General features: G+C 39.1%; 1 protein-coding gene across 5 annotated transcripts in view; it reads right to left on the bottom strand.

Annotated features, from left to right (window-relative positions):
- Nucleotides 1-618: 618 nt before the first annotated feature.
- The window catches only part of Chl1 (cell adhesion molecule L1 like), a 205,070-nt gene continuing 191,128 nt past the window's right edge, over nt 619-14,560 (bottom strand). For all 5 annotated transcript variants that reach the window (XM_036181195.1, XM_036181199.1, XM_036181198.1 and 2 more), the window contains 2 exons: nt 11,603-11,675; nt 619-1,541 (listed from right to left, as the gene is read on the bottom strand). In XM_036181195.1, the coding sequence (XP_036037088.1) occupies nt 1,325-1,541; nt 11,603-11,675 (290 nt within the window). In that variant the 3' untranslated portion in view covers nt 619-1,324. The remainder of the gene's footprint in view (nt 1,542-11,602; nt 11,676-14,560) is intronic.

The raw sequence follows: 14,560 nt of genomic DNA, 5'->3' as shown, positions 1-14,560 counted from the left end.
ATAAACTAACAGGTATATAAGAATTTCTACTGTAAATAATTTTCTTTGTGGAGGACTGGGGCAGGAATCCACTCCAAAACTTATTTTGAAAAATATAAATGCATTTCCCTCCATGGTTATATGATATTTCACTTTGAGAACACCGGAAGGAGAGAAATATAAGAACAGATCCAATTCTTCATGTAATCTGGAATCTGGAATCCCATGTTATTGTGACTAGCCCCAGGAGGATAAAAACAGCATCCTACTATATATACACTCTAGCTGTACACTCATGCTTATTAATGTTCTCTTTCTCACTTCAAAATAAAACACTATGTTTTAAACTGTGTAAATATTAATATAATATGTACAATGCATCCATGAACTATATCCAAGGGTACCAGTATATAAACATAAAGGCTAAAAGCTGTGAACATACAAATGGAGATACAAAATACAATCATCAACATCTTTCTGTTTTTCAAATAACCCCTGACCACCACTCTTTTTGCATTTCCAGTTAGTCCAAGTTAAAAAATGAGAGAAAAAAAAGGAGGGAGGGAGGGAGGGAGGGAGGGAGGGAGGGAGGGAGAGGGAGAGGAGAGAGAGAGAGAGGGAGAGGGAGAGAGAGAGAGGGAGAGAGAGAGAGAGATCCAGAGTTACCATACTGACAGAAATTAAAGACAATTATCTAATAACTGAAAACATTGTATCTCTGCATAAAGATGGCAGCTTCTGGGCAAATAGTTAGGAGCTCAATAAATACGTGTTGCATGATCATCTACAACTTTTACCACTAAATTTTTAAATAATAACTTTAGACTGTATAGATTCCATGAAGTGTTTAATAAGACATTCATATTTCTTTTTACATTTTAAATAACCAGCTTGCTTGCTTGCTTACAATCTTTTAACCTGTAGTGAATCAAAGTCACTAAAATAGTTCTTACAAACTAAGTACAATTGTGCATCCAGAGAGTAACCCACACAGTTAGCAACGTTAATGCACACACATTCAACAGGAGAACCAGGCAGATGTGGAGTACGTGGAACAGGAACTTTGGATTCAGTCAAAGTGGATCTAAGTACTGGATTTGTTTTGTGTTCTACATTTTGAGCACCCAAAAACAAAACCAAAAATGAAACACAGGCTTGAAGTGTTTGACATCTGATTTTGACTTTTTTCTTTTTGAAGGCAGTGCTATTTTTCTCAGCAAAATTGCAGAATGTCAGAATGTCAACCTCTGGACACGTGTTTCTACTCCTTTGTAAAAGGCTTTGCTCCCCAGAAGAGACCGGGGAGGTCCAGGCTAGCCAGCCATACCGCATGAATGTGCTGTGCTTATGCCCGAAGTGGGAACGTGGCCGTCGAGCTTCCATTGCTTTCAACAGACCCTTTCTCCTTAGCTCCGGTGTAGGCGCCAATAAAAGATCCGTCTTCATTGAATATGGAGTGGTCTCCCTCTCCATATTCCACTAAGCTGTCAGCACTCTCTGTGGGCTGCATGTTCCTATTCAAGGACCGAAGGCTTCCTTTGAGAGGCTTCTCATCACTGTCACTAGAAAACAAAACAGAGCCATTCCCCAGGAGTTCAGATTCACAGGCACATACAACAAGACTCCTTCACAAGTGCTAACAGGTTCTATAATTTTTAACTTGTTCATATCAACACAAACGACAGCTGAAATGGCACACCCACAAATGAGTATTTTAAAAGCTATAACTAATTTTCTTCATTCTGAGTGACTGAGGAACACTTTTCCATTTGTTTACCCTTCTGCTTCCCTTTTAAATGAGGAGCTTCTTTGAGACATGAAGATGCAACATGTTGATTTATGTTGAGGCTATGGTGTGGGTACCTGTGTGTCCGCTAAACGAACTTTTTCACCCCAGTATGATGACAATGGTGTGTGGGGTCATTGGAGATTACTAGTCACAGAACAGCCTTCATGAAAGGGATTTGCCCCTCTGAAGGGCCTTCAGAAAGCTGCCTTGCAGTTTCCAGGAGTAGAATAAGAGAAAAGGGCATGCATAAGTGAGATGGTTAACTCTCAGCACACACTCATTCTGTCCTGACCTGGATCTTACTGTCCAGGCTCAGAATTGTGAGAACTATTTTGCTGTTTTTTATAAGTCACTTGGTTCTGCTGTTTGCAATTGTTACTCTTTGGTCTAAGACAGAAGACAAATGTTACTTTACTTGCTTTATGCAGTCTTGTTGCTTCTGGGTCCATGTTTTGATCTTTCATCTTTTATTTTGATCATATAAACTCCTGTAACCTTCAAAATTTTGTTTTGTTTGGTGTAACTAATCAAATTTAGTTTCTTATGAAATTTTTCTTTAATTAATATTGATTAAATTATTCTTTGAGTAATTAAATACAGCAGGTCACACTCCCCCTCCCTCTGTCATACACACACTACACACACACACACACACACACACACACACACAGAGAGAGAGAGAGAGAGAGAGAGAGAGAGAGAGAGAGAGAGAGAGAGAAGAGGCAGGGAGAGAGAGAAAGCACGTTACAGTAGGAGAAGCATTTGATTTGTTAGGAAGACTAAGGGCTTGAGCTCAAAGGTGAAAAGGTAAGATAACATAATGGACAGGTACTAAGAAAGAACTGTACATACAACAGAATTGTGAAATAACAATTCCTAAAAGAAAATATAAATAATTATGAATACTATTAATATACTATCTGATGTGCATTTTACTCATTACAAGAAGCAAAGCTGATGTCACAAAATATCTACAAAATTATACCATTTTTTTCTACATTATCTGATTTAAAAAGTGTAAGTACCAGTTCCTAAGTGAATAGATAACAAGAACCATCTGTGTTTGACACACTGCTGGGAAGGGAAAGCGGATATCCCTATTTGACATTAGCATAACTCAAGATGTCTGTGTGGTTTGGTAACACACTTCAGAATTAGGACACTGGGGTTCTAAAAGCAAAATTGAAAGAGGTGGCCCTGGCTTTGGGGGCCGATTATGAGTAGCAAAGACACAGCATGTAAGGAAATTCCTGAAACTCAGAAAAGACAAGAGCTTGCTGAAGAATATGAAGCTTTGGAATAAAATGCCAGAAAACTTACTATTTGAAAGGCTGTAACAGCAAACAATTTAAGGAAAAGAAATTATCTGTCCTTTCAAAGAAAGGAGAGTAGAGCATAGACAAACAAGTTTTTGGACAAGGAATAGATTCATGAGTTTGTTTTGTTTCCCTTATAAAAAATGTTTGTGGACAGTTGTTCTGAGACCTCAGTGATGCCTTCCAAGTGGAATTTGAGCAATTGTGTAATCTTTTCTTTTCAAATGTATGCTGAACCTACTGACTCACCAAGCATAATAAATAGAATATACTAGATTGGTGAGATATAAGTTCTAAGATTGGGGAATCATCATACTATGGATTGCAACTTAGGTACTTGCTTTGGTGTTTCTGCTCTGCCTAAAGCTAGGTATTATTAAATGTCACAGAGATAGTTCTACATGGTACAGAACTGAGGATGACTCTGGCTTGCCAGAATCTGAAGTTTTTAACCCATAGATCTGAATGAAACCAAGCTCTGTCAACATACACATAAGGAAGCAGATCCACTATCAGCCAAACCTCCAGGTGAGACTACAGTTCTTGTCAAAAGCCTGTCTCCTGAAGACCATAGGCCAGAAACTCATGCCTGAATTCATTTCACATGGGGAATGGAGATGATATCCAATTATAATTCTAAGTTTCACATTTCAGAGATAACTAAGAAGCAAAGTCCAATCAGTATAATAGCACTGACCATGACTTACAACTCTCCCAAGCATTTAATGTCCTTTTTCTTTTTACTCTCAGTTTTCTTTCCTTCCTTCCCTTCTACCTTCTCTCTTTCTTTCCTTCCCTACCTTACAGCCGCCCATATCTGTCTGTCCCATTATTTGCTTTTCAAGAAATATAAAAGCATAAAAAGAAAGCATCTAATCATCAGAAAGAGAAGCTATGGGCATAAAGCAAAGCAGAGGCAAGATAATGCTCAGATCTGTATGAGTTACTCCAGGTCATCTACTCAAAGTTCCTCACATGCCTGGTCATGTAGACAGAGTCAGTGATGGGCCAGTGAGGGCCAGCTAGATTTCTTATTTGGTAGGGATTCTTGGATCATATATATCATCATCAATATAAGTCTGAAATTTATAATAATTTTCCTGACTACAATAAAGAGAGTAAAGATGATCTGACTAAGAAATGGTGACAATTCAAGAAAGAAAATCTGAGAGAGGCAACTGTGCCTGGGTCCCACCACTGGACACAGGCCACTCTAGGAGGACCTGACCAACTTGGCCCCAGTTTCCTGCCAATCGGCAGGCCCTGCAGGAAGGCTCCCCTATTCCAAGACTGCAGGCAGACACTGCAGTCTCCACACCCTGCCCCACACCCATCTGCTGGAGACCCCAGCCACTTCCTGAGAATCAGAGACCAGCCCCAAGCTTCCATCCATCCCGGGAACTCCCATCTGGACCAGAAACCAGAGGAACTCCCTTCTGAACAAGAGGAGCTTCCATCTGGACAAAATAAGGAAACATCAGGGACTTCCTGAGACTCAGAGTCTAGGCCCCCAGCTCCTCTCTGCCCAGCACTCTCATCTGGACCAGCGCTCCCATCTGGCCCAGAGCTTCCATCTGGACCAGAGAGAGGCTCCCTAAATCTGTCAACTCACTCTGGAGCAAGTACACTGACAGTCCAAGAACGAACACAAGAGGAGATGGGCAGGCATCAAGGCAGAAGTACATACAACAAAATAAAGAGCAATACAGCATCACCAGAACTTAGCCCTTCTCCAACAGCTAGACCTGAACATCACAGAATGGAAGAAGAAGAAGAAAACAACCTTATAAGTAACATCATGAAGAGGCTAGAGCCTTATATGGAAGAAATGAAAAATGAAGTAGAGGAACAGACAAACAAAAAATGGGAAGAATGCTATAAAAAACTAGAGGAAAGGACAATTAAAGCAGAAGAAAACAATAAATCCTTGAATGAAAATCATGAAAAAGCAAGGGAGACAATCCAAGACCTGAAGAGGGAAATAGAAAAAATGAAGAAGACACTAGCAGAAGGAATGTTGGAAATAGAAAATCTGAGTAAACAAACAGGAACTTCAGAGGCAAGTATAACCAACAGAATGCAAGAGATGGAAGAGAGGATCTCTGGTGTTGAAGATACAGTAGAAGAAATAGATTCATCAGTCAAAGAAAACACTAAAACCAACAAAGTCATGACCCAAAATATCCAAGAAATTTGGGACACCATGAAAAGACCAAACCTATGAATAATAGGGATAGAGGAAGGAGAAGAATACCAACTCAAAGACACAGAAAATATATTTAACAAGATCACAGAAGAAAACTTTCCCAACTTAAAGAAGGAAATGCGTATGAAGACACAAGAAGCCTATAGAACACCAAACAGACTAGACCCCCCCAAAAAGTCCCCTCACCACGTAATAATTAAACAACTAAATGTACAGAATAAAGAAAGAATATTAAGGGCAGCAAAGGAAAAAGGCCAAGTGACTTATAAAGGCAAACCCATCAGAATAACACCAGATTTCTCGATGGAGACTTTGAAAGCCAGAAGGTCCTGGACAGATATAATGCAGACACTAAGAGACCATGGATGCCAGCCTAGACTAATATATCCAGCAAAACTTTCAATCATCATAGATGGAGTGAACAAGACCTTCCAAGACAAAACCAGATTTAAACAATACTTATCCACAAACCCAGCCCTACAGAAAGCTCTAGAAGGAAAATTCCAACCTAAGGAAGGCAGATACACCCATGAAAATACAGGCAATAGATAACACCATAGCAGTAAACCCCAAAGAAGAGAAGTACACACACACTACCACCAAAAAATAAAAATAACAACAGGAACGAACAATCACTGGTTATTAATATCCCTTAATATCAATGGAATTAATTCACCTATAAAAAGACACAGACTAACAGAATGGATATGAAAACAGGACCCATCTTTCTGCTCCATACAAGAAACACACCTCAAATTCAAAGACAGACACCACCTAAGAATAAAAGGCTGGGAAAAGACTTTCTAATCAAATGGTCTTAAGAAGCAAGCTGGTGTAGCCATCCTAATATCCAGCAAAATAGACTTCAAACTAAAATCAATCAAAAGAGATGATGAAGGACATTACATACTCATCGCAGGAAAGATCCACCAAGATGAACTTTCAATTCTGAACATTTGTGCCCCAAACACAAGGGCACCCATATATGTAAAAGAAACATTACTAAAGCTTAAACCACATATAAAACCCCACACATTAATAGTGGGAGACTTCAACACCCCACTTTTACCCTTGGACAGATAGGCCAAATTGAAACTTAACAGAGACATAATGGACTTAACTGATGTTATGGTTCAAATGGACTTAATCGATATCTACAGAACATTCCACCCAAACAAAAAAGAATATACCTTCTTCTCAGCACCCCATGGAACCTTCTCTAAAATCGACCACACACTTGGCCACAAAGCAAATCTCAACAGATACAAAACAATTGGAATAACCCCCTGTGTTCTATCAGACCACCATGGTTTAAAGTTAGATTTCAACAACAGAAAAAACTACAGAAATCCTACAATCACATGGAAACTGAATAATGCTCAACTGAATCACCAATGGGTTAAGGAAGAAAGAAAGAAAGAAATTAAAGACTTCCAAGAGATCAATGAAAATGAATACACCACAGACCCAAACTTATGGGATACTATGAAAGCAGTGCTAAGAGGGAAATTCATAGCACTGAATGCCCACATAAAGAAGCTGGAGAAATCTCACACTAGTGACTTGACAGCACACCTGAAAGCCCTTGAACAGGAAGAAGCAAAGTCTCCCAGGAGAAACAGACGCCAGGAAATTATCAAATTGAGAGCTGAAATCAATAACATAGAAATAAAGAGAATAATACAAAGGATTAATGAAACAAAGAGTTGGTTCTTTGAGAAGATCAACAAGATAGACAAGCCCTTATCCAAACTAACCAAAAGACAGAGAGAGAGCATCCAAATTCACAAAATCAGAAATGAAATGGGGGACATAACAACAGACAATGAGGAAATACAGAGAATCATCAGGTCATACTTCAAAAACCTCTACTCCACAAAACTGGAAAATCTAAAAGAAATGGATAATTTTCTGGATAGGTACCACATACCTAAGTTAAATCAAGACCAGATAAACCATTTAAATAGTCCAATAACCCCTAAGGAAATAGAATCCGTCATTAAAAGTCTCCCAACCAAAAAAAGCCCTGGACCTGATGGTTTCACTGTAGAATTCTACCAGATCTTCAAAGAAGACTTAATACCAATACTTTTAAATTGTTCCACACAATAGAAGCAGAAGGTATATTACCAAACTCCTTCTATGAGGCTACAATTACCCTGATTCCTAAAGCAACCAAAGATGCAACAAGGAAAGAGAACTACAGACCAATCTCCCTCATGAACATTGATGCAAAAATATTCAATAAAATTCTGGCAAACAGACTCCAAAAACACATCAAAACAATTATCCACCATGATCAAGTCGGCTTCATCCCAGGGATGCAAGAGTGGTTCAACATATGAAAGTCCGTCAATGTAATACACCATATAAACAAACTCAAGGAAAAAAAAAACACACACACGATCATCTCACTAGATGCAGAAAAGGCATTTAACAAAATCCAACACCCTTTCATGATAAAGGTCTTGGAGTGATCAGGAATACAGGGAACATACCTAAACATAATAAAGGCAATCTACAGCAAGCCAACAGCCAACATCAAATTAAATGGAGAGAAACTCAAAGCAATACCACTAAAATCAGGAACAAGGCAAGGCTGTCCTCTCTCCCCATACTTATTCAATATAGTACTTGAAGTTCTAGCCAGAGCTATAAGACAACATAAAGAGATTAAGGGGATACATTTTGGAAAGAAAGAAGTCAAGCTCTCCCTATTTGCAGATGACATGATAGTATACATGAGTGACCCCAAAAATTCAACTAAGAAACTGATACAGCTTATAAACATCTTCAGCAACATTGCAGGATACAAGATGAACTAAAAAAATCAGTAGCCCTTCTATATACAGTAGACAAACAGGCTGAGAAGGAAATCAGAGATACATCACCCTTTACAATAGCCACAAATGATATAAAATACCTTGGGGTTACTCTAATTAAGCATGTGAAGGACCTATGTGACAAGAACTTTAAGTCCCTGAAAAAAGAAATTGAAGAAGATGTCAGAAAATGGAAAGATCTCCCATGCTCATGGATAGGCAGGATTAACATAGTAAAAATGGCGATCTTACCAAAAGCAATCTACAGATTCAACACAATTCCCATCAAATTACCAACACAATTCTTCACAGATCTGGAAAGAATAATGCTCAACTTCATATGGAAAAACAAAAAACCCTGGATAGCCAAAACAATCCTATACAATAAAACAACCTCTGGAGGCATCATAATCCCCAACCTCAAGCTCTACTATAGAGCTACTGTAATAAAAACAGCTTGGTACTGGCATAAAAACTGACATGTGGACCAATGGAATCAAATTGAAGACCCTGACATTAACCCGCACACCTATGATTTTTGATAAAGAAGCTAAAAATGTACAATGGAAAAAAGAAAGCATCTTCAACAAATGGTGCTGGCATAACTGGATGTCAATGTGTAGAAGGCTGCAAATAGATCCATATCTGTCACCGTGCACAAAACATAAATCCATGTGGATCAAAGACCTCAACATAAATCCAGCTACTCTGAACCTGATAGTAGAGAAAGTAGGAAGTACTCTTGAACACATTGGCACCAGAGATCACTTTCTAAATATAACACCAGTAGCACAGACACTGAGAGAAACAATCAATCAATGGGACCTGTTGACATTCAGAAGCTTTTGTAGAGCAAAGGACACTGTCAACAAGACAAAGCAACAGCCTACAGAATGGGAAAACGTCTTCACCAGCCCCACATATGACAGAGGGCTGATATCCAGAATACATAAAGAACTCAAGAAATTAGACATCAAAATGCCCAACAGTCCAATTATGAAATGGGATATAGTACTAAACAGAGAATTCTCCACAGAGGAAGTTCAAATGGCTGAAAGACATTTAAGGAATTGCTCAACATCCCTAATTATCCAGGAAATACAAATCAAAATGACTCTGAGATACCACCTTACACCTGTCAGAATGGCTAAGATCCAAAGCACAGAAGACAGCTTATGCTGGAGAGGACGTGGAGCAAGTGGAACTCTCCTCCACTGCTGGTGGGAATGCAAGCTTGTATAGACACTTTGGAAATCAATATGGCGTTTCCTTAGAAAATTGGGAATCCATCTCCCCTAAGACCCAGCTATCGCACTCTTGGGCATATACCCAAGGAATGCTCAATCATACCACTACAGCATTTGCTCAGCTATGTTCATATCAGCTTTGTTTGTAATAGCCAGAACCTGGAAACAACCTAGATGCCTTTCAACTGAAGAATGAATAAAGAAAATATGGTACATATACACAATGGAGTACTACTCAGCAGAGAAAAACAATGACATCATGAGGTTTGCAGGCAAATGGATGGATCTAGAAAAAAATCATCCTGAGTGAGGTAACCCAGACTCAGAAGGACAAACATGGTATGTACTCACTCATAGGAGGATACTAGATGTAAAACAAATATGATTAGATTGCTACACAACTCCAGGGAGGCTACCTAGAAAACGGGACCCTAGGAAAGACCCAAGGATCACCCAGTGACAGAGACATGGATGATATCTACATGAACAACCTGGACGACCATGAGAGTAATGAAGTGCTAGATTTGAGGGAAAGAAATCTTAGGGGAGCAGGAGATCCCAGCTGGATCAAGAACAGGAAGCAAGAATGAGGAATAACAGACCATGATAAATGAAGACCACATGAGACCAGGAATAGGCAGAGTGCTGGAGAGGTCCCCCAAAATCCACAATGATATATCCTCTGTAGACTGCTGGCAATGGTCGAGAGAAAGCCTGATCTGCCCTACTCTGGTGATCAGATGGCCAAACACCCTAACTGTCTTCTTGGAACTCTCATCCAATAACTGATGGAAGTGGATGCAGAGATCCTCAGCCAGGCTCCAGGTGGAGCTCTAGGTGTCCATCTGTTGAGAAAGAGGAGGGTCTACAATAGCGTGAATTGTTGAATCCAAGACTGCAAAAAGCACAGGGACAAATAGCCAAATGAATGGAAACACATGAATTATGAACCAAAGGCTGTGGAGCCCCCAGCTGGATCAGGCCCTCTGGATAAGTGAGACCATTGAATAGCTTGATCCTTTTGGGAGGCACCCAGGCTGTGGGACCAGGATCTGTCCTTAGTGCATGAGCTGGCTGTTTGAAATCTTGGGCTTACACAGGGATTCTTTGCTCAGTCTGGAAGGAGGTGACAGGGCCTGCCTGTACTGAATCCACCAGGTTTACATGAATCCCCAGGGGGACATGGGAATGGAGGGGAGGGGCTTGGGGGGGAGGTGTGGGTGGGGGAGGGAGTGGGGAGGACAAGGGAACCCATGGCTGATGTATAAAACTTAAAACACATAATAATAAAGAAAAAATATTTTAAAAAAGCTGTTACCTAATACTAAAGATGATGAATTCTTGTTCAAAATAAAAATAGCATTTTAAATAAAAAAAAAAAAGAAAGAAAATCTAAGACATATGATAGGCATAGGATGGGGCAGAGATGTCTAACTGGAGAAGTGGGAGTTGCAGTCCTATCTCAAGTGCTGCTTCTGTACTAGACTTCTTGCTGTGTGGCTTCTGCCTGATTACATTCATACATTGAGTCATGCTCTTGAAGCAGTTATCACAAATCTATGGCTTTAAGTACTAACTTATCTCTTAGATTGTTCTTTTCCCAGAATACTTGCCATGCAGAAATAGTTGTTCATTTTTTATTCTTTCATTTTAATTGGTTGATAATATTATCTGAACATGGCAGGATTTTATTAAGCCTAGGTTCATGTACAGATTTGAGTTTGGAACCTCTTTACTCCATAAATGCACGTGGAAGGGTTGCAATCTGTGTGTGTGAATGCAAACCTAAAGTAATCAGGTCCATAATGTCAACACTAAGAGTGGCTTTAAGACATTTCAATTGCTTAGTTTATGGGGACATTACAAGTGACATGTGTTTTTAACAGAGCTTCAACCAAAGGATCTTGATGCCCTCTGCTATCCAGAGTATGGTTTTCAACACACCTCCACCCCTGCACATAATAAATCTGTTCTTACAAAAATAAATAACAGGAGACAGAAAGGAAAAAAGAAAGAAAAAGAAAAAAAAGAAGGAAGGAAGGAGGGAGGGAGGGAGGGAGGGAGGGAGGGAGGAAGGAAGGGAGTAGGGACAGAGGTTGGGTAAGGAAACCTTAAGTAAAATTTCCTTTATAAAGTCAATATGATATAGTTCCCTCAGTTGAGTTATAAACAAAGCACTTTCTCCTTTTGACAAACTTGATGAAAGTATTTCAGCTGATCACAAAACACCAAGTTCCATTTACCTGTATTCACCAAAAGTTTCATCTTTTGCTGATTGAACTTCTGGATCTGGGTGTAAATCTTCCTTTTCTTTTACTGAAACAGAAAAATTTAAGTAGTCTAACATCAAAGATATTGTTAATACCTGTCAGCATGGCTACTGAAAGGTGAGTAGTCAAAAGACATTGCCCCAAATTTTTATGCCAGTGATACTTAGCTTTGCAAGCAATAGGTATAACGTATCAGTTACTTTTCATTTAATCAGAAAATACAAAGGATTTTCTGGATTCTATTTTTCTGCTATTAAGCACCTGGCAGAATTTCTTGTCATTCCTACATATAACATTGGCATTTGCCATACTGAAAGAGTCAAGCTTAAATCATTCTGTCCATGAGCACAAAATACTCAATATTCAATTTTTTCCCTCCAAACCATTTGAAGATGTAATAAGCTCCTAATGACCTATGTCATGAAACCCCTCGAAAAATCAATCATTATGGTGTTTTGCATCAATATTTTAATGAAAACTATCTTGATAATCAAATTAATCAGAGCTACCAAAGCATTATAAATATATAATTATTACTGTGGAGATGATTCAGTTTCTATAAAGTGTCTGTCAAACAAGTATAAGGACCTATGTTTTATCCAAGCACCAGATGAAAAAGCCAGACTTGATGGCAACTAGTTGTAGTTCCATCTCTGGGGAGGTGGAAACAGGAGGATCTCTGAGGCTTGTTGACTAAATTAGTCTAGCTAAATTTGTAAGCTTCAGGTTAGTGAGAAACCCTATGTTTAAAAATAAATACAGTGGAGATGATTAGAGAAGATAATAGATGCCAACCTCTGACCTCCACATGTATAACCACACTGGAAAAGGTTCACATCCCTCCATATTAAAAGTATTTTAGTTTTTTAAAATATTTATTTATTTTATATAAAGTATTCTGCCTGCATGTATGCCCGCATGCCAAAAGAGGGTAATAGATATCATTACGGATGGTTATGAGCCAACATGTGGTTGCTGGAGAATTGAACTCAGGACTTCTGGAAGAGTAGCCAGTGCTCTTAACCTCTGAGCCATCTCTCCAGCCCCCAAAGTAATCACGTTTTATTTGAAATACTGGGGCATGATTGAGTTCTTGATTTTCTTACCTTTAAAATCTCAAACAAGTTCTGTTTAAGATGCTATTCAACACTGCTTACTCTTAGCTGTCCTTCAATATGAGAAGTTGTTTGTTTGTGTTTTAAAGCCTGGACAGAGGGAGGGCTTCAGAACATGTATATGTTCATACTTCATAAATGTTATTTTTTTAAAAGATAATCAAAGAGGAATGCTGTCTCTCATTAAAGTTTCTAATGAATGATCTGGAATATCCATTTAGTCATTGTGAACATAATTGATACAAGCTAGATTTTAGAGGAAAAGTGAAATGGACAGCTGTGTCAATTACTCATGCTATTTCATGAAAATTTATGTTGTGTTCTTTATAGTTTTATGTATATGATAGATTCTTAGTAAATGTTTGTTTGATGAACCAGGAGCCAATAGCAAACAGTTTCTAAATTTGAATACTTTAAGCTGAGAGATGCAAGAGTTAAATCTTTCTCCCTTTGTGAAAGCACAATGAACAGGAAACAAGAATAGTAACAATATATATTTTTTAAAAACAAGTTGAATATAATTAAGATAAAAATAAGTTAATAACTAGGGTGTGTAGTGGATAGCCATCCCAGCATTGGCCTGGAAGTTCCAACCCCCATTGAGGCTTGGGTAATGGTCACGCCGACAAGGCGGGGCGGAGGAGAAAGCTGAAGACTGAGGATCAAGAGGAGGTCACTCTCTTGGTTCCAGGACCCTGGACACTGGAGGTAGACCGAGCAGAGTTCTCCAGAGAGCACTGCTGGACTGCGCTATACCTTTGCCAGACCCTGCAACCTACCCCTTCATTTGTAAGTTACCCCACAAAATAAACCTCCCTTTTAACTACATGGAGTGGCCTTAATAATTTCACCAATAAGGGTGATTTTATTTTCATTCAATGTATTATTAATTCAAGAGGTAGTGCAATCAATAGACGTTACCCAGTAGAGTAATAGGAAATGCACCCTCTGCAATGCAATGGTGAACTCTAACATAGCTGGGTAGTGGAGCCAGTTTTACCAGAATGTAACAGCACAGGTATAGAGCCAGGTACAGAGACAGAAGCAGAGGCATGCTATCAATAAATGAGCTCCTTTTAAGGGTATTAAAACATAGGTGTGTCTTAATAATGTACCTTCTCGGTATCTGATATAGCTTCAAACAGAAAACGTAAGTTTATAAGCATTATGATCCTTAAGGACTGATTTTAATGCTTTTATCTTAAAGATTCATTTCATTTGGGGGGGGCTGTGGAGTAGGGGTTGTCATAGAAGCTTTCTATGTCCCTCTTTCACAACTGTGAGTCTGCAGTCATTGACACTACTGCAGAAGAAAATAGTGATAAGTATGCTGAGCTGTAGCTCTCCACAACCGATTGCGTCTATGGGGGTATGGGTGTGGAAGGACTCAGTGTTTCTTAAGGGGCTGGACACTGGGAGTATGACTATGCTCCAGTGAATATATGGGCAACACAAATTGGACAACTTCTTTTGTGGAAGGAGATCATCAGGGTCAGGAAGCAGACATGAAAGGATTGGGAAATGAGTGTACTCAGGGCGCATCATGTGAAGTTCCCAATCAATAAAAATACGTTGAAAAAAAAGATGAATTGTATTTGATTTATGTGTCTGTGTGAGTAGGGGTGCCTGAGGAGACCAGAGGCATCAGACCCACTGAATTCAGAGTTACAGGCTATTGTGGAACTATGGCTGCTGGGAACCAAACTCAAGCCCTCAAACAAGCACTTTCAACCGTCACACTAAACCGAGCCATCACCCTAGCCCATAGTCTCTTTAAAATTCTAAAACAGCCAGGCATCGTGGTGCATACCTTTAA

This window comes from Onychomys torridus, chromosome 3 (assembly GCF_903995425.1).
Source record: "Onychomys torridus chromosome 3, mOncTor1.1, whole genome shotgun sequence".
Classification (NCBI taxonomy): Eukaryota; Metazoa; Chordata; class Mammalia; order Rodentia; family Cricetidae; genus Onychomys; species Onychomys torridus.
This window is presented reverse-complemented; position numbering and strand designations above follow the sequence as displayed.